Source organism: Durio zibethinus, chromosome 1, assembly GCF_047325235.1.
Source record: "Durio zibethinus cultivar Kanyao isolate XHJ-2024 chromosome 1, ASM4732523v1, whole genome shotgun sequence".
Classification (NCBI taxonomy): Eukaryota; Viridiplantae; Streptophyta; class Magnoliopsida; order Malvales; family Malvaceae; genus Durio; species Durio zibethinus.
In genome coordinates this window covers 5,791,076-5,808,501 of record NC_143162.1, presented here as the reverse complement: position 1 = coordinate 5,808,501, position 17,426 = coordinate 5,791,076, and the positions used below count along the sequence as shown (strand labels likewise).

Sequence of the window (17,426 nt, the reverse complement as noted above, 5' to 3'; positions counted from 1 at the left end):
GGACTATGGGAGTCTGACTTTTCTGTTGGTGATATTTGTTTCTTGGAAAGGATTATTTGCTGTTTTTTTAGATTTTCAAAAATTAAACATTTCGGATTTTTTTTTTTTTTTATATTTGAATTGCAACTGGCAAGAAAAAGATGGTCCAAATGTTGTTGACACTAATTACAGAGAACCACAAAAAATTGAAAAATGTGTAACAATTAAAAAAATTACATGATAAATGCGAAAATTTTGAAAATTATGCTCTTAATATGATCATTCTTTCTGCTCCAATTGAAATCTTCTCTCTGCAATCTGCATCATATTTGTTCCTCCTTTTATCTTTGAGTAATAACATCCAACAATGAGGTTGTTTTGACAAGATTTGTTGGCACCACTCCAATAGGAAAACGAAGACGCCAAAGCATGATTTTGGAGCACTCTTCTGGTGGGATACCCCTTACCTTGGTCTCATCTTCTAGAACAACTTGTTTCACAAATTTGAGTGAATTCTGAAAGGAAAAAATGAAAAAATTAGAAAAAAAAAAGAAAAAAACCAAAAACAAAAGCCTCCTCAATAATAAAAAAAAATTTCTTAAAGTTGATGGCAGAAGCAAACACCAAGTGTTAAGCACTAGAAGATGTCAGAACCCACATTCTCGCCCTATCTAACCCCATTTTTTAATCATATAAAATTTTCTAAGTACACTTTATTTTATTATTGTTGTTGTTATTATTTTACTTAATTTTAGAGTGGGGTGACTGAGAAAATCAATAGCAATATCTTATAAATTAACCCTTCACCTAATATCTATCAAAGTATGAAGTATGCTACTTTTTTTTTTATTTTAATAAATAAATAAAAGTTGATCTAATCTCTACTAACCATTTATTTTTCTGGTGAAAACAGCTAAAGCATTCTTTTTAGAGCATAATTTTTATGGGACCAAGCTTCTTTCATGAAATATTGATTATTAGCTTTATATTCTAATTTTGGTTACTTGAATCACTCTGTATGATTTAAATCTTAAATCCTAGTCTCATGTCAACCAGTTGTTACTTGGTAAATCCTAAGCAGGTGATAGAACAGTATCTCAAAATGAGAGCTTTATTGTTGTAATGAAATGCAACAATAACAGGAAAATGATTTTATAATGTATAATAAAGGGTATCACTTTTCAGTATCTAAAGCTTGATTCAGAGAATATTTGCTCACCTGTGAAGTGCCTTGACCAGATGTAGGGCGACCCCATCTCTCAGGGTCCCAAAGGATTGAACTGTTGAATGCAAAACTTGATATATGAATAAGAGGTTTTGGTTCTGCTGCATCTGTTTCCCCATCTGTCTGGTTGTTCATCTTCCTTAGATGCCATCCTATAACTTGAGAGGAATCGCAAACTGGTCCTTCAATCACAACTTTCCTCTTGTTTGCTGACAGTAAGGCCATTGGCCAAGTCCCAAACACCCTGCACATTGCCAAAAAATGTAAATAAATTAAATATTTTTCACTCTTGTCTGCACATCTTTTCCTAGTATCTTTAAAAGTACATATGCTCTACTTTCATTTGTTAAATTAATCTCCATTGCCTTTGAAAAAAAATGAGCTTTGAAACTTCCACCCACCGTCTAGCATATTATATTCTCATGCCCTAGTTTCTGTTTTAAATTCTTATATACCCTACAAAGGCATAATTATACAGGTAGTTGGAAACTTATATCATAAGAAATATTATATGAGAAAGAATTAGGTGAAGGTACATACTCAATTTGTCTAAGCTCTTTGAAGAAATCAAGATCATAAACATTGGAAAGTCCGGCGAAATGAACAATCCCGCTCAGCTTGTGATGCTCAACGTGCTTCAATGCAACATTTCTTTGATGATTCAGCTCTGCTTCAGGGTCTGTAAAATTCTCCTTCAACACCAAATGCCGATACATGGTACCTGTTTTTCTAAGTATTTCGGATAGCTCATTCGAATCTGATTGCCCTTCCACGACAATCCATAACAATGGTTGAGGAACCAGCCTTATAGTACTTGCTAGCCTCCTCAAGAACACCCCTTGAAACTTATCTTTTGTGCTTGTTGGTGTAACAATAATTATGAGTCTTCTAGATGGTAACTCGACTTGATGAAAATCCAATTGTTTTGGACTGTCTATTTCCTTGGACTTTGCTGAAACTGGAGCTGGAGTTTCCGCTCTCAAACTTCTGTTAACATTACTGCTATGTACTGCTGTTGTTGCTTGGTTCAACGTTTGAACAGGTTGCGGCGAAATCTGTAATTTATTCTTTGTAGCAACAGGGCTAGAAAAAATCGAATCCTTACCTGTTGGAGCAAAGCCTGTGAAAAACCCCATGACAAAACATAAAGAGAAGTGAACAATAGCTTTCTTCCATAACTGAACTTTCTTCTTTGATCTCTCCACAGACCCCATCTTGCCAAACTTATCAACGATCAATGGAAATGGAAAATTTTGGTCGCCTCCACTGAATCAGTTGAAATTATTGTTGTTATCATAGAGTAGAGGGGAGAATCAGAAGGCTATGATTAATCAGGTTTCATTTTATATTTGAATGTTTTGAAAGTTATAGGAATGGTATTTTCTTTTCTTTTTTTTTTTTTAATGAAAGGAAGGAGCTGATGGTTTGTGATTGGTAGTGACAAACTCAATATATATTGTGTTCATTTGGGGTTTGTTCAATTGGTGAGGCATTGCTTCACTTGATTGTCCCTTGAAGTCAAAGAAACACCACATATACGAGGGCTTGAGTTGCTATCTGCACCGAATAGTTGTTGAGATGGAACCCGTCAACTAAAGATTTTTGCAAAACAATTTATACCATATTTTCCCTGCTGTGAGGATTCATTTTTGTAATAACTGGAGTTGACCAAGTTTCCTTGTTTTTATTTATTTTGTGGCTGAGAAAACCAAAGTTCCCATAAACAGGTAGATGCAGAATGTTCTGCAGGCTCAATTATGGTGGCATGGTTTCTCAAAAACTTATTTTCTTGAATCTTTTTTTTTATCGTGTTTTTTGAAATATATATGAGAGTGAGAAACACTTGAGGGAATTCCAGATCCTTAGAAATGAATTATGATGTATTTATTCCAAGAAACAATATGTTAGCAATACGGAATTGGCACTTGAGATTGTGATAAGTATCAATCTTGATTGGGACAAGAGCTTGAGGTTGCAGTCACAAATTCCATACAAGTTTCAAATTTCACATTTAGATTGGACCAATATTTCCTCCACTGAAGTAGGAAAAGAAAAACAACGACGAGAAATGAAGAAAGAGGATTAACCTGCAAGCTAAGAATGCGTATTCCAAATGGTAATTATTGATTGTTGACAGTTTTTTTTTTTTTTTTTGGCTAAGCAGAAAGTGCGTCTAATCATTTCTTGTCCACCAATTAATTTTTGCCACGTTTTTCTAACTTTAGAAGGAACTTGAGATACGGACAAAATGATGCTGAGTAATGAATTCATGATTTTAATCATGGAATGTCACTCAAAAAGGCATTTACGAACCAGTAAGAACCACCCACATTGACCAGTGAGGCATCAATCACAAAGCAAACCGAATGTATGATTCATTATCTATCTTGATTCTTGAGCACACTTTCAGAGAGCAGCAACCACAACATCCCGAAACAAGGATTTAACACAACAGCAAAGCCGGTAACCTGACCTTGAAATATTTCAGTCTTTCCTCACTCTTGACGACGTGTGTAGTTTACAGTGATGGGTATAGCAACAATCTGGACATCCGGGATCAGAAGCCAATTTCGATTTTGAAGGTATGGGATTCGTTAGGAACTAAGAGTCGAAAGTTGAAACTTCTACACGGCTTATTATTCTCCAGGACCAACCTTCGATTTGGGAAAATTATGAAATACCTAATTTTGATATATTAGACGATAGCAACTTTCTTCACATCAAAGTAACCCTCCCAGGCCAGCCATCCTCGTAGAATACTTTAGAAGGAGACAAAACTAAACATTAATAATATCAAAATAGAATTGTTTAAAGGCATTCAACTACAATTTATATAAAAAAAAAGAAAAAAAAGAAAGAACAAGTAAACAGTACAATTTGCAGGCAGACCTCGACAACTCGATATAAAAGTCTTCAAGAAAAACAAAACACAGATGAAAGCACACTAAATTGGTCCACAAAACTGCCATATAAATATACTAAATAAAAATATGACCCAAATTAAGACAAACCGTCCTAGCTGTGATAATTATCTCTCAAATGCAAATCTCATTTCTTCTTGACAGCAGACTTGGTGACCTTGGCACCGGATGGGTCCTTCTTCTCAACACTCTTGATGACACCAACAGCCACAGTCTGGCGCATGTCCCTGACAGCAAAACGTCCAAGAGGTGGATACGCAGAGAAAGTCTCCACAACCATGGGCTTGGTGGGAACCATCTTCACCATCCCTGCATCACCATTCTTCAAGAACTTAGGCCCCTTCTCAAGCTCCCTGCCAGATCGTCTGTCAATCTTGGTCAACAGCTCAGCAAATTTGACTGCAATGTGGGAAGTGTGGCAGTCAAGGACTGGGGCATATCCATTTCCAATCTGGCCAGGGTGGTTCATGATGATGACCTGTGCGGTGAAGTTGGCAGCCTCCTTGGCAGGATCATCCTTAGAGTTTGAAGCAACAAAACCACGCTTAAGATCCTTAACAGCTACGTTCTTAACATTGAACCCAACATTGTCACCAGGGAGAGCCTCCTGGAGGGCTTCATGGTGCATCTCAACAGACTTAACTTCAGTGGTCAGACCAGAGGGACCAAATGTCACGACCATACCAGGCTTAAGGACACCAGTCTCAACACGACCAACAGGGACAGTTCCAATGCCACCAATCTTGTAGACATCCTGAAGTGGGAGGCGAAGTGGCTTGTCTGAGGGCCTCTTGGGCTCGCTGACCTGGTCAAGAGCCTCAAGGAGAGTGGGACCCTTGTACCAGTCCAGGTTGGTAGACCTCTCAATCATGTTATCACCCTCAAAACCAGAGATAGGAACAAAAGGGATCTTCTCAGGGTTGTAACCAACTTTCTTAAGATAAGAAGAGACCTCCTTAACAATTTCATCATACCTTGCCTTGGAGTACTTTGGGGTTGTAGCATCCATCTAAATCAAATGATAATTGAAAATCAGCTCCAGTCACAAAATCAAGTTTTAATCACCACAATTATTGAAAAAGGAAAATCAATACAATATGATAATAAACAAGAAGTTCTAAACCTCACCTTGTTGCAGCAGCAAATCATCTGCCTGACACCAAGGGTAAATGCAAGCAAAGCATGCTCACGTGTCTGACCATCCTTAGAGATACCAGCCTCGAAACCACCAGTGGTTGAGTCAATAATGAGAACAGCGCAGTCAGCCTGTGAGGTACCAGTAATCATGTTCTTGATAAAGTCACGGTGTCCAGGTGCATCAATGACAGTGCAATAGTATTTGGTGGTCTCAAACTTCCACAGGGCAATATCAATGGTAATACCACGTTCACGCTCAGCCTTTAGCTTGTCAAGCACCCAGGCATACTTGAATGACCTTTTGTTCATCTCAGCAGCCTCCTTCTCGAACCTCTCAATCACACGCTTGTCAATACCACCAAGCTTGTAGATCAAATGACCGGTAGTGGTCGACTTACCAGAGTCGACATGGCCAATGACCACAATGTTTATGTGAACCTTCTCCTTACCCATTATAAAACTTGGGAGAGAAGCTGAAAATTAACAAGAAACATATTTGCAAAACAAATCATATACAACTATTCAAAATCAAACTAAAAATATTTCAATTGCCTAACCACATTCAAATCCATAATTAAGGAAAAAAAATAACAAATCTGACATCCGATTTAAAAAACAGTTTTATAAAGAATAATTCAACTTATATTAGAAAAGGTCGATCCAAGTTAAAATGCAAAAATAATAAAGAGTGGCCGCTGGGATTCGAGCCCAGGTCCTCCACAGATATGGAGTTCTTTCCACTGAACTACAGCCACTATATCTTAACATATCCTTTCCCATGAAACCAGTCAAAGCTTTCCATTTAAAACAAATAAGCCTAAGAAAAAAAGATCGTTGACCATTTTGATTATTTTCGTTAAGAACTTTCCCTTAGGCAGCATTTGGTTCGATAGACAGGTTAACACAGGAATTATTTTCTCAGAAAATAAATTTAGAAACTTAAATCATAAAATTTTTAAACGAACCTAGATGCATAAAATCTAATAACACATCGATCAAAAGGAAAAAGAATCAAATCCGAAACTACATAGAAAAGAATTAACCCGGAAAAAAAATCAGAATAGAATCAATTAAAAAAAATCAAACGGAGGAAAATAAAAAAAATTTTATATATACCATAACGAAATAGCATAAAAAACAAAACGAATATTTCAGCTACCAACCAATCAGATCAGATTGATTTTACTTCAAATCAAAGACATAAAATTCAAAAAATAATAATTACGAAAAGGATTTGCACCTGTAAGCTAAAAACGGGACTCTTTGAGATTCGCTTGATCGGAAGCTCTCCTCGTCGCAGCTGAAGAGAGCAGAAGAGAGCGTAAAAAGCAAGCGGGCAAGAGCTAGAGCAGTTGCTTGCTTTAGCTTAAGTAGCCACCCTCTTAGCTTTGGTTTAACTAGGGTTTATTTCTTAGCCGTTGATTGTCTTTAATCCAACGGGTCACGTTCGACATCTAACATTTGTCGTTTAAGTTTTTTCGATATTTTCTCCTTCCTTCCACGTCGGACTAGAGGCCTTAAGTTGACTTTATTTGTGTTCGAAAACCCTATAATACCCTTTAACCTTTTGCAAAGGAGCTGTTATATGTACACCCCAAATTTCTCTCTTTATCTAATTTTTTTTAGAGCACTGCTATTTGTATCTCAATTTTTATAATTTTAATTTTTAATAAAATTATGTAAATACTCATTATTTATTTTTTTTTGGTTTTTAGACTTCATTTTGAAAATTCATTTTAGAAAAGTTTTAAAAAAATTTTAAAATAGATTAACATAAGTTATTAAATGTTTTCTTTCACCTCTTTTTGAAAACTTCAAATTTTTTAAAGTTTTTAAAAGTTTTTAAATATATATATTCATAAACTTTTAAAAAATTTTAAAAATTTATTTTCAAAAATTTTGAACGCACTCAAATATTTTAACAAAAATCTTATAAAATTAAATAAAAAATAAAAAAAATTATTTATTTTTAATTTTATATCTTTTAACTTCAAAATGGTAAAAAAAATTTTTACCAAATACTCATATGAAATTACATAATTAACCATTCAAGTTACCATGAGTCCTTCACTATTTAATTTTGACTAAGTTCCTTCCCTTTTCTTCTTCTACTTCTTGTGTTCTTCTCTTTCATTTCGTACAATTTTATCTATAACTCTAAACCATAAAAATTACAATATTATTTAATATCATATATTACAAAAATAGATACTCAAATTATTAAAAAAAAAAAAAAAAACGATGAGATGAAGAGCGGAGGATTTGAGGTTTGAAACTGAGATTTACAAATTTCAAGATTTACATTTTCAAAAATAAATATTCCGAAGTTTTCATAAGTTGTTGAAAATGTAAATTTAGAATCAATAATTCAAGGCAAAAAATAACTTAAATATTATATTTTAATTTAATCAATATTTAATCAAAATCAAACAAAATTAAAAATAATTTATCTCTAAATCGAAGATTTTGATGATTTAATTAATTTCAAAACTTGTGATTTTAAGTTTAGATTAAAGATTTTGAGATGAATTTTCAGGTTAAAAGATGAGAGTTTAAGTTGAATCGAAAATTGAGAACAAAAAGGGAAATAGATGTTTAAAAAAATAAAAAATGTATTTAAAAATGTAATAAACAAAAAAAAATACTTTTTAGATTTTGAATTTGAGACGTGAAAAGTCATTGAGTGTAAAGAGTAATTTTCTTAATTGTAAATAAAACAAGTTATTAAAATATTTAAGCTGCCAATTTTACCCTCCCCTCTTTACATGATTTTCAGTTTTCCATTCCAGATCGGCAGATTTTAACTGGTTGGGTTCTATTGCTCTCTTAAACCTGAAATTTTTGGTAAAAAACCTGTTTGCTAACCTGTTTGACTGATTGTATTTGATTTTTAGGATATATTAAAGATAATAATCATGTTCAAAATGTCTCAAACTAAGAGTGTTTTACCGTTAAGGCTCAAGATAATGTCAAGCCCTTGAAGCCATAATTAGAGTTGTCCAAATAGCTCCAAGAAATAAACATCACATGTCAAAACAAAGTTGTACCCTATGTTCAAAGATCAATTCCTACAACTTCAAATATATATTAGAAAAAATATAAACTCTTAACCGACTGATTTATCCACCTTGATAACTACCAATTCTGAACAGACCAATGCTACATTCATGGAACCAAGTATTGGAGCCAAAAACTACAACAACCAATTTCCTGTTTCATCAAAATTTGAAGAGTTTTAAGGATAAAAATCTAATTAGACAAGAAAATTATGAAAATAACGAACTCTACCAAAGAAAATAAAAAAAAAACTATTTCTGGTGCCGATACTCAGCTCCTTGCAATTTTTTAGTCTTTCGCATCATTCGGTTTAGTTAAGATTGACTCTCTTTTTGGTCGATGCTTCTTCCACCTTAGCTTACGCAAATTCATGATCCAGGATGGTACCTCACAGCCTGACGCTGCCATCACATTGGCTATGTTACGCAAATATGGAACATCATCTTCTGTGTAGAAAGTAATAGCTTCGCCAGTCCTCCCTGCTCTGCCTGACCGTCCTATTTGGGAGATCCATAAACTTTGTTTCAGTAACCACACAGAAAATACGGACAAGGGAGTTCCATATATTTGAGAAATCTAGGTCTACGATAAGGAGCTGAAGCAAATTGTTGACATACCAATTCGGTGAATGTATGCGGCTGCAGAATCTGGAAAATCATAATTAATCACACAGTTGACAGCCTTGAAGTCCATACCACGGGCAATGACATCAGTGGCGATCAAAACCCACGTTTTGCCAGCTCGGAAGTCATCAACAACATTTTCACGCTGCATTCAATTATAAGATATCAGGATAAAGTAAATAACCATGGATGAAAAAGAAAAAGAAAAAAAAATCATAACATGTGTCATATTTCTTAACTAAGCACTACAAAGTCAAAGTGCGCCTTGCCCTAGAAAGCCAACTATCTCTTCCACACACTCACTTAGGTGCTCTAAGCTGAAGGTTATTGTGCAAAGGTGAAACATTTTTCATTGTACATAGAATTCTTTTGTTGGTGGAGGTGGAAAGCATAAAAGGATCCAGCTTAATTAATAAGCATGGAAATAACCCTTACCTGTGCTTCGGATAAATCAGCATGGATAACACTAACTCTAATATTATCAAATTTCAGCTCTTCATACAGTTCCTTTGCCCGTTCTTTGCTTTGTACAAAGATTAAAACTGGTGGATTCAGCCTCTACAGCCAAGCAGGTTATAAGACAAACACAAGATGGTTAAAACATACTCCACCTGAAAAACACTTGCATAGATAACATGAAAAGAATATGGTTTTTCATGACCATATCCTCAACAGCTTCAACCAAACTATTGCAAATGCAATAAATAAGGGGGTTAAACGACATGAATGGCCCTTAAATTACAGTAAAATCTTCAAGTATTACATTAGAGATTTTTTAAATTCAGGTACCATATTGAACATTTAAATATAGTTTAGAAGACATTCATGATATTAATCCTAAATAAAATAAGTGGTATTACTACATTTATGAACAACGAAACCAAACACAATTTCTAAGGGTAAATAAGGTGGATTATCTATGTGATATATAATCTAACTTCAGACTGCTACAATGTGTTCTCTTTCTCAAACAACTCCTATAATTGTAAGGAAAATGAGCTTTCTTAACATCCATAGATAGAAGCAGCATACCTCTACAAAACTTTGACGAAGTGCAAGGAGTTTCCCTTCTTCACTGCCAGCAAAAACTAACTTTTGATTAATAGATTCAGAAGCAGTATTCCTGCATAAAATATCAAAAAGTAGATGCATGTCAAAGAGAAGTCATCTTTATCATTGAAAGGTAATAATCTCATACTTACTTTCTGCCAATAATAACTCGAACAGCATCATGCATTAGGGTGCGTGCAAGCTCCTCAACAGAATCAGGTAAAGTAGCACTAAATAATGAGCGTATAATTGAAGGATTAGAGCATGCTTTGACCACAGAATCGATCTGCTTTATCAAGCCAAGCTCAAACAGTTTGTCAGACTCATCCAGGACAAGATATTCAACCCTACAGAAGGATAAATCTTGTATCAAGAAAGCAGTTTAGATCCAAATTACTGTTCAACTATGAGCTGCGTTGTTCCATTTTAACAAGACCAATTATTAGACCTGAAACCTCAGATTTTTCTATCCATTATGATCACAAGAAAATGTTCATCATAGTTTTCCTAAAATCATATGCACTAAAACATTCAAATAATTAGTTGTAACTGTGGGAAAACACTTATTTACAGCTGGTTGTAATCTTGTAATCTGTATATTTATATTTGTATCTCTAGAATTAAGTATTTGTATCCCTAGAATTAAGGAAGATTTAGTTTCCTAGTTTAACCCCTAGTTAGTTGTATATAAACCTAAGATTCTTGTATAATTGTAGATAAGCAGTTTTTCAATATACATTCAGTTTTCACATGGTATCAGAGCTTTAGGCTCTTCTTGGGAAGAAAAATTTTCAGCCTTCATTGCCGACTTTTTTAGGCCTTCATTGCCGAATCCTGTTTAGGCCTTCATTGCCAAACCCTTTCAAAGAAAGATATCACTATCACCCAATTTGAGGAAATGTTAACTGAAAAAATCACTGGAGTACTACAGATGTCTCAGAAACAAGGAGAGTTCAACAGGAAAGAGATTGAAAAGCTGAGAAACTTATTGAAAATCCTTGAAAAGCCTACTATGGTATGTTCTTTGGGTAAAGTTTCTAGTTCAGGTAAAGCTTTCGGTTCTCATGGATTAAATGTCTCGGCTAAGCCTATTACGAGTTCTTGGGTCATTGACTCAGGAGCCACAAACCACATGACACATTCCCCACAAAATTTTAGTACATATAACCTGTGTCCTAATAATAAGAAAATTGTTGTTGCTGATGGTTCATTTACCACAGTGGCAGGATTAGGAGATGTTCAAGTTAATCCCTCGTTTGTTCTAAAAAATATTCTTCATGTTCCTGGATTGTCTACTAATCTGATATCTATACAAAAGCTTACCAGAGATATGAATTGCAAAGAAACTTTTTATCCCTCTTATTGTGAATTTCAAGACCAAAGTTCGGGGAAGATGATTGGACTTGCTAAGGAGAAGGACGGACTATACTATCTTGAGACATCAAATAACACAAGTAGTATCAAAAATAATTTACCTTTGTCATTTCTTTCTGAAAAATCTTCCAATAAAGACAAAATCTGGCTTTATCATTTTCGTCTTGGACATCCTTCTTTTGGAACCTTGAGAAACATGTTTCCTTCTTTGTTCAAAGAATTAAATGTTGAAGATTTTCATTGTGATATTTGCGAATTTACAAAACATAGACGTGTGTCTTTTCCAATCAGTAACAAAAGAAGTTCTACTCCTTTTTACTTGATTCATAGTGACATTTGGGGTCCCTCTACAATTCTTAATATTTCTGGTGCGAGATGGTTTGTTTCATTCATAGATGATTGTACTAGAGTCTCTTGGATTTTTTTACTTAAATCCAAATCAGATATGAATAGTGTGTTTTTAAACTTCCAAAACATGATCCAAAATCAATTTGGAGTAAGAATCAAGAGATTTAGGTCTGATAATGCAAAAGACTACTTCAACCAGAGTCTATCCACCTATTTCCAAAAAGAAGGGATTATCCATGAGTCATCTTGTGTTAATACTCCACAGCAGAATGGAGTGGCAGAGAGAAAAAACAGCCATTTATTAGCCACAACCAGAGCCTTTCTTTTTCAAGCAAATGTACCTAAATCTTATTGGGGGGAAGCTGTTCTCACTGCCACACACATTATAAATAGGTTACCTTCAAGAGTTTTGAGATTTAAAACTCCTATGGAACTACTCTCACAATTTTATCCCAACCTCAATACCACAAACAATCTCACACCTAGGATATTTGGTTGTACATCATTTGTTCATGTTCACAGTCATAACAGGGGAAAGTTGGATCCAAGAGCGATTAAGTGTATTTTTGTGGGGTATTCTTCAACTCAAAAAGGATATAAGTGCTATCATCCTCCTACCAAAAAAATTTTATGTCTGCAGATGTCACTTTTGAAGAAAATAAACCATTTTTTACTCAACCTTATCTTCAGGGGGAGACTTCATTCATGGAAGATAAGGATAAAGACTTCTTTTTGCTTGATTTGCCCCCTTCTTCAACATTTACACCCTTTAATTCTTATGAGTCGAAACCTGTTTCTGCTGAGCCCAAGTCAAACATTGAATTTGAGTCTGAACCGATTCCAAATACGGAAGATGTGACAAAGGATAATATTGTTCTTGATTCTATGAAGGAATTACAGGTGTACTCAAGAAGGAAAGTTCCAGATCTTGAACCAGTGCCAGTCCAAGAACCTGATCCTAACTCTGAAAATAAGGTAACTACAGTTTTTTACTCTATTTCTCAAAATGAGCATGAATCTCCTAAAACTATAACTAGTGATTATGATTTGCCTATTGCCATTAGGAAAGGAACCAGAGAATGTACCAAGCATCCACTATACCCAATATCTAATTTTGTGTCATTTGAAAAATTCTCACCATCTCACAAAAATTTTCTTGTGAGCCTAAACACTATTTCTGTTCCAACTACATTATCCGAGGCATTATCCAGTGAGAAATGGAGGCAAGCCATGAAAATAGAAATGGAGGCTTCAGAGAAAAATCAGACATGGGAACTGGTAGAGTTGCCTAAAGGAAAAAATCCAGTGGGGTGTAAATGGGTTTTCACTGTAAAATACAAGGCAGATGGTACTGTTGAAAAGTATAAAGCCAGGTTAGTGGCTAAGGGCTACACTCAGACCTATGGAGTGGATTACCAGGAAACCTTTGCTCCAGTTGCCAAGATGAATACAGTTAGGATTTTGTTATCATTAGCTGCAAATTACAATTGGCAGCTTCAACAATTTGATGTAAAGAATGCTTTTTTACATGGTGATTTGGAAGAAGAAATATATATGAAGGTTCCACCGGGATTTGGAGGTCATCTAGAAGCAATAAAAAAGGCTTTATATGACCTTAAACAGTCTCCTAGAGCTTGGTTCGGGAGATTTGCCAAAGTGATGCTAGCAATGGGATATAAACAGAGTCAAGGAGATCACACATTGTTTATCAAGCACTCTGATTCAGGGAGAGTCACAGTTCTATTAGTGTATGTTGATGATATAATTGTAACTGGAGATAATGAAAAAGAGAGAGAATCTCTAAAACAGTGTTTGGCTAGAGAATTTGAGATAAAAGAGCTAGGGAGATTGAAGTACTTCCTAAGAATTGAAGTAGCTCACTCACGGCATGGTATTTTTATCTCACAACAGAAATATGTGATGGATCTTCTGAAGGAAACTGGAAAGCTTGCATGTAAACCTGCAAATACCCCTATAAATCCTAATCATAAAATTGGAGAAACTAATGAAGATGCTGCTGTAAATAGAGAGATGTACCAAAGATTAGTTGGAAGACTCATTTATCTCTCACATACTAGACCTGATATAGCATATGCTGTGAGTGTGGTAAGTCAATTTATGCATAGTCCTAAAGAAGTGCCCCTACAGGCTGTCTACCGTATATTGCACTATTTGAAGGCCAATCCTGGGAGAGGTATCTTATTCAAAAAAGATTCGGGGTTAGTTCTAGAAGCATATACAGATGCTGATTATGCAGGTTCAGTAACTGATAGAAGATCTACCTCAGGCTACTGCACTTTCTTAGGTGGTAATCTTGTGACTTGGAGGAGTAAAAAACAGAATGTGGTGGCAAGATCAAGTGTTGAAGCAGAGTTCAGAGCAATGGCTCAAGGAATTTGTGAACTACTATGGTTAAAGATTATCCTAGAAGACTTGAAGATCAAGTGGGATGGACCAATGAGACTCTACTGTGATAACAAGTCTGCAATAAGCATTGCACACAATCCTGTGCAACATGACAGAACAAAACACATTGAAGTAGACCGGCATTTCATAAAGGAGAAACTAGACAGTGGGTTGATTTGTACACCTTATGTATCAACCAAGGGTCAACTTGCAGATGTGTTGACTAAAGGTCTCAGCAGTGCAACATTTCAAGAAATTATTTCCAAGCTGGGAATGGAAAACACCTATTCACCAGCTTGAGGGGGAGTGTGGGAAAACACTTATTTACAGCTGGTTATAATCTTGTAATCTGTATATTTATATTTGTATCTCTAAAATTAAGTATTTGTATCCCTAGAATTAAGGAAGATTTAGTTTCCTAGTTTAACCCCTAGTTAGTTGTATATAAACATAAGATTCTTGTATAATTGTAGATAAGCAGTTTTTCAATATACATTCAGTTTCCACAATAACAAAGTAGAAATAATCAAATAATTAGTAATGTCGAAAGAGCTTTTAGCTTCTACTTATCTACATATTTATTGGTCTCTCTACAATCTAAAATGTGCTTGTAATTGCATCCAGAAAACACTATTTATAAGCCCAAACCTGCTCAAATCAAGTTTTCTTTTCTTGATAGCTGAACTCAAGCGAAGTGGCGTGGATATAAGTATATCACATGGCAGCTTTGATAAATCAGCACTTCTTATGAGCTTTTTAGTCAACAACTTGATATGAAATTTATTTCCTTTTGCAAGTTTTTTGCATTCTCTGGTTGTCTGAGCAGCTAACTCACGTGTAGGACACAATATAACAGCTCTGACACCATCAGTCGATGCATGCTGATAGATGCAGAAAGTTAATAAGAAAACTAGGAAATTTTCCCAAAAATGATTAAAACGTATTCAAAAGATACCTTAAGTTTCATAAGCATAGGAGATACAAAAGCCAAGGTTTTTCCAGATCCAGTCGGAGCACAAGCAAAGCACTCCCGTCCCTTACACAAATGATGGTGAAACATCATTTCAATTTTCAGTCCATAAGAGAATTTAGCAAAAGTATATCAGGCCAAAGCAGCCAAATACTGATCTTTTCACTGAATAACCAATTATCAATAAAAAATGAAGTAGAAAAGAAGCCAGCAGCAGCTAAATAAAAGACATTACAGATAGAAGAACTGGAATAGCCTGCCGTTGAATTGGTGTTGGCTCTTTAAATCCAAGTTCAGCAAAATTGAGCAACAAATAAGAATCACATCCATATCTGTAGAGAAACCAAATAATTTCTCATTCCAAAATTAAACTCAAACACATATTTTGCTCAGAATCATAATAGTGCTAACATCATCCAACTAATGAATAACAACAAAGCGTAAATTTAAGAAAAGCTTAACTCATAGCAACCAAAGGCAGAGTTAATGTCAGCTAAAGTACAAAATGTAAATAGGCAAAGCACATACACTGAGCTTAACTCCGCGAAACTCTTCAGTGGAGATGCAACATTATTCCCAGAGACATGAATATTATACTTTTTCCGCAGTATCGAATCCGCCTAAACTCATCAAGGAATTAGGAAAATTATAACAAAGATGGCACTTAAAAATAGCCATTTATGCATGAATTTTAAGAAACAAACCTCCATTTTTCGGTTTGCTTTCTTCTTTTCTTTGGAAAGCTTATCTTCTTCCTCATCTTTCTTATTCTCTTCGTTCACTACGGGTGCTTTTTTTGAACTCGTAAAGACATTAAATCCCTCCACCGCTTCCACTTTCCAACAAATTAACCAAAAAAAAAAGTTTCTCATGAGGATTTAGCATAATAATAGCTAAATAAATTTTTAAAAAATTAAAAGAAAAAAGAAATACCTGAAACTGCTTGTTTACGCTTTCTTTTCTTGGTAGAAACGGTAACTTCCTCCGGTTCGGGATTTACACTCTCGAACATGTTCAAATAATCCACTTTATTTTCAGTATCTTTTTTCTCCTAAACGAAATTTCAAAAAAATAAAAATATGAATAAATACTGAACTCCGCAATAAAATTATGGGGAAAAAAAAACAGAGAAAAGTGAAGAAAATCGGACCTTAAACCGGGCAATCTCGCTGGCGAACTTTTTTTTGTTGAATTTAGTGCCCGCGAACAAGAAAGAAGCGCCTTTTTCCATTATCGAAAATGGGAAGCTCTTTCAAATTTGAACCGGGAAAAAAGATGAAAGGGTTCCGGCGACGATGCAGAAGTGAGGGGTTGATTCGAGTCTCGGTTCTTCCTTTCTCTACAGTATTTTTGCGGCCAAATTTAAAAAAAAAATCCCTGAGGTTTCAAAAGATCGTCAGTTACTTACCCTGCATTTGTGTGAAATTGCGTTGTTACCCCTCCATATTGGGCAACTTATGAGTTAAGGACACACCATTTATTAACTGTTAAATTAAAAAATTAAGAAAATAAAAAATTTTATTTTTATAATGAAATAAACAGATAACTTCTCAACTAGTTTGATTTAATTTTTCTAGGAGAATACTCGCACCTTGCTGCGAGAATTCAATGTCAATTTTTTAGTTTAAAAAATATTAATGTAAGCAAGTAAATTTGCAATTTTAATTCCCAAAAGCTACGACAATTTTTTTCTTTCTTCTTTGGATTGGTGGGCAATAATTCAGATTAAAAACAATCATAATCAAGCCAAACAAAAACAATAGATAATGGTAGTATTTCTAGGTAACTGGATATAGTCAAGAACTTTCATTTTACATGAAAAATATATTTAAATTATACAAAATAATCCAAATTAGTTCTCAAAAGTGAGTAATTGAATTCTCAACTCACTTATTCCTACCTCACCTACCAACCAGACTTCTACGAAAGAAAATCTAGTTAAAATTTATAATTAATGAATAGAAAATATTGTCTTGAACCTTGCACTAAATAACTAATCGGATCAGTGCAAGTCAAGTTGCCAACAAAGTAATAACACTCCCAAAGGTTTTGTGCCTAAGTAACTTACCAACCTGCTATGAGTGTTTCAGATCCATGGTATTTCTTATCTCAAGATTCATAACATTTGGAAGTTTAGATCTGTCATGGCATGCATTCATAAACAGCTACAACATCAAATTTTCAAACATTCTATTTTTTTTTTAACGTGAACTAACAAAAGAGCAAGGTGTATCCATTGTGACAATAGATTAGCACTAAGTTAGTGCCAGTTTTTCTATATGCTTTCTACCCAACAATAGTTTCAGTAGTATAATAACAAATGCATAAATATCACT

General features: G+C 34.6%; 3 protein-coding genes across 4 annotated transcripts; all 3 read right to left on the bottom strand.

The window, feature by feature from the left end:
• Nucleotides 1-78: 78 nt before the first annotated feature.
• On the bottom strand, nt 79-2,553 carry LOC111311868 (beta-1,4-xylosyltransferase IRX9-like). Its single transcript, XM_022911661.2, has 3 exons — nt 1,745-2,553; nt 1,199-1,448; nt 79-494 (listed from the first exon to the last, which is right to left on the bottom strand). Exons 1-3 carry the CDS (start codon nt 2,416-2,418, stop codon nt 321-323), a joined length of 1,098 nt encoding a protein of 365 aa, XP_022767396.1. The 5' UTR covers nt 2,419-2,553; the 3' UTR covers nt 79-320.
• Nucleotides 2,554-3,972: 1,419 nt separating this feature from the next.
• LOC111311867 (elongation factor 1-alpha-like) lies at nt 3,973-6,600 on the bottom strand. The gene is made up of 3 exons (XM_022911660.2): nt 6,503-6,600; nt 5,254-5,735; nt 3,973-5,134 (listed from the first exon to the last, which is right to left on the bottom strand). The coding sequence occupies exons 2-3, from the start codon at nt 5,713-5,715 to the stop codon at nt 4,253-4,255; spliced, it is 1,344 nt and encodes a 447-aa protein (XP_022767395.1). The 5' UTR covers nt 5,716-5,735; nt 6,503-6,600; the 3' UTR covers nt 3,973-4,252.
• A 1,761-nt stretch (nt 6,601-8,361) lies between these two features.
• Nucleotides 8,362-16,448, bottom strand: LOC111311866 (P-loop containing nucleoside triphosphate hydrolases superfamily protein). 2 transcript variants are annotated; one of them, XM_022911658.2, is made up of 12 exons: nt 16,241-16,448; nt 16,024-16,141; nt 15,795-15,925; nt 15,619-15,710; nt 15,326-15,422; nt 15,076-15,156; nt 14,769-15,001; nt 10,145-10,339; nt 9,975-10,065; nt 9,378-9,500; nt 8,937-9,087; nt 8,362-8,816 (listed from the first exon to the last, which is right to left on the bottom strand). In XM_022911658.2, exons 1-12 carry the CDS (start codon nt 16,319-16,321, stop codon nt 8,608-8,610), a joined length of 1,602 nt encoding a protein of 533 aa, XP_022767393.2. In that variant the 5' UTR covers nt 16,322-16,448; the 3' UTR covers nt 8,362-8,607. The 2 variants fall into 2 exon arrangements, with proteins under 2 accessions (XP_022767393.2, XP_022767394.2); XM_022911659.2 differs by having other exon boundaries at nt 9,975-10,017.
• Nucleotides 16,449-17,426: the final 978 nt, after the last annotated feature.

What these genes read in the sequence shown, in the direction of transcription:
- LOC111311868 (XM_022911661.2), bottom strand. Translation starts at nt 2,418, where the DNA reads ATGGGGTCTGTGGAGAGATCAAAGAAGAAAGTTCAGTTATGGAAGAAA. An exon ending in AAAGAGCTTAGACAAATTGA is followed by an intron (nt 1,449 to 1,744) that starts GTATGTACCTTC and finishes GGCAATGTGCAG; the next exon opens with GGTGTTTGGGACTTGGCCAA. An exon ending in CTGGTCAAGGCACTTCACAG is followed by an intron (nt 495 to 1,198) that starts GTGAGCAAATAT and finishes TTTTCCTTTCAG; the next exon opens with AATTCACTCAAATTTGTGAA.
- LOC111311867 (XM_022911660.2), bottom strand. Translation starts at nt 5,715, where the DNA reads ATGGGTAAGGAGAAGGTTCACATAAACATTGTGGTCATTGGCCATGTC. An exon ending in TGATTTGCTGCTGCAACAAG is followed by an intron (nt 5,135 to 5,253) that starts GTGAGGTTTAGA and finishes CATTTGATTTAG; the next exon opens with ATGGATGCTACAACCCCAAA.
- LOC111311866 (XM_022911658.2), bottom strand. Translation starts at nt 16,321, where the DNA reads ATGGAAAAAGGCGCTTCTTTCTTGTTCGCGGGCACTAAATTCAACAAA. An exon ending in CTATTCCAGTTCTTCTATCT is followed by an intron (nt 15,157 to 15,325) that starts GTAATGTCTTTT and finishes CATTTGTGTAAG; the next exon opens with GGACGGGAGTGCTTTGCTTG. An exon ending in CTATGCTTATGAAACTTAAG is followed by an intron (nt 15,002 to 15,075) that starts GTATCTTTTGAA and finishes TGCATCTATCAG; the next exon opens with CATGCATCGACTGATGGTGT.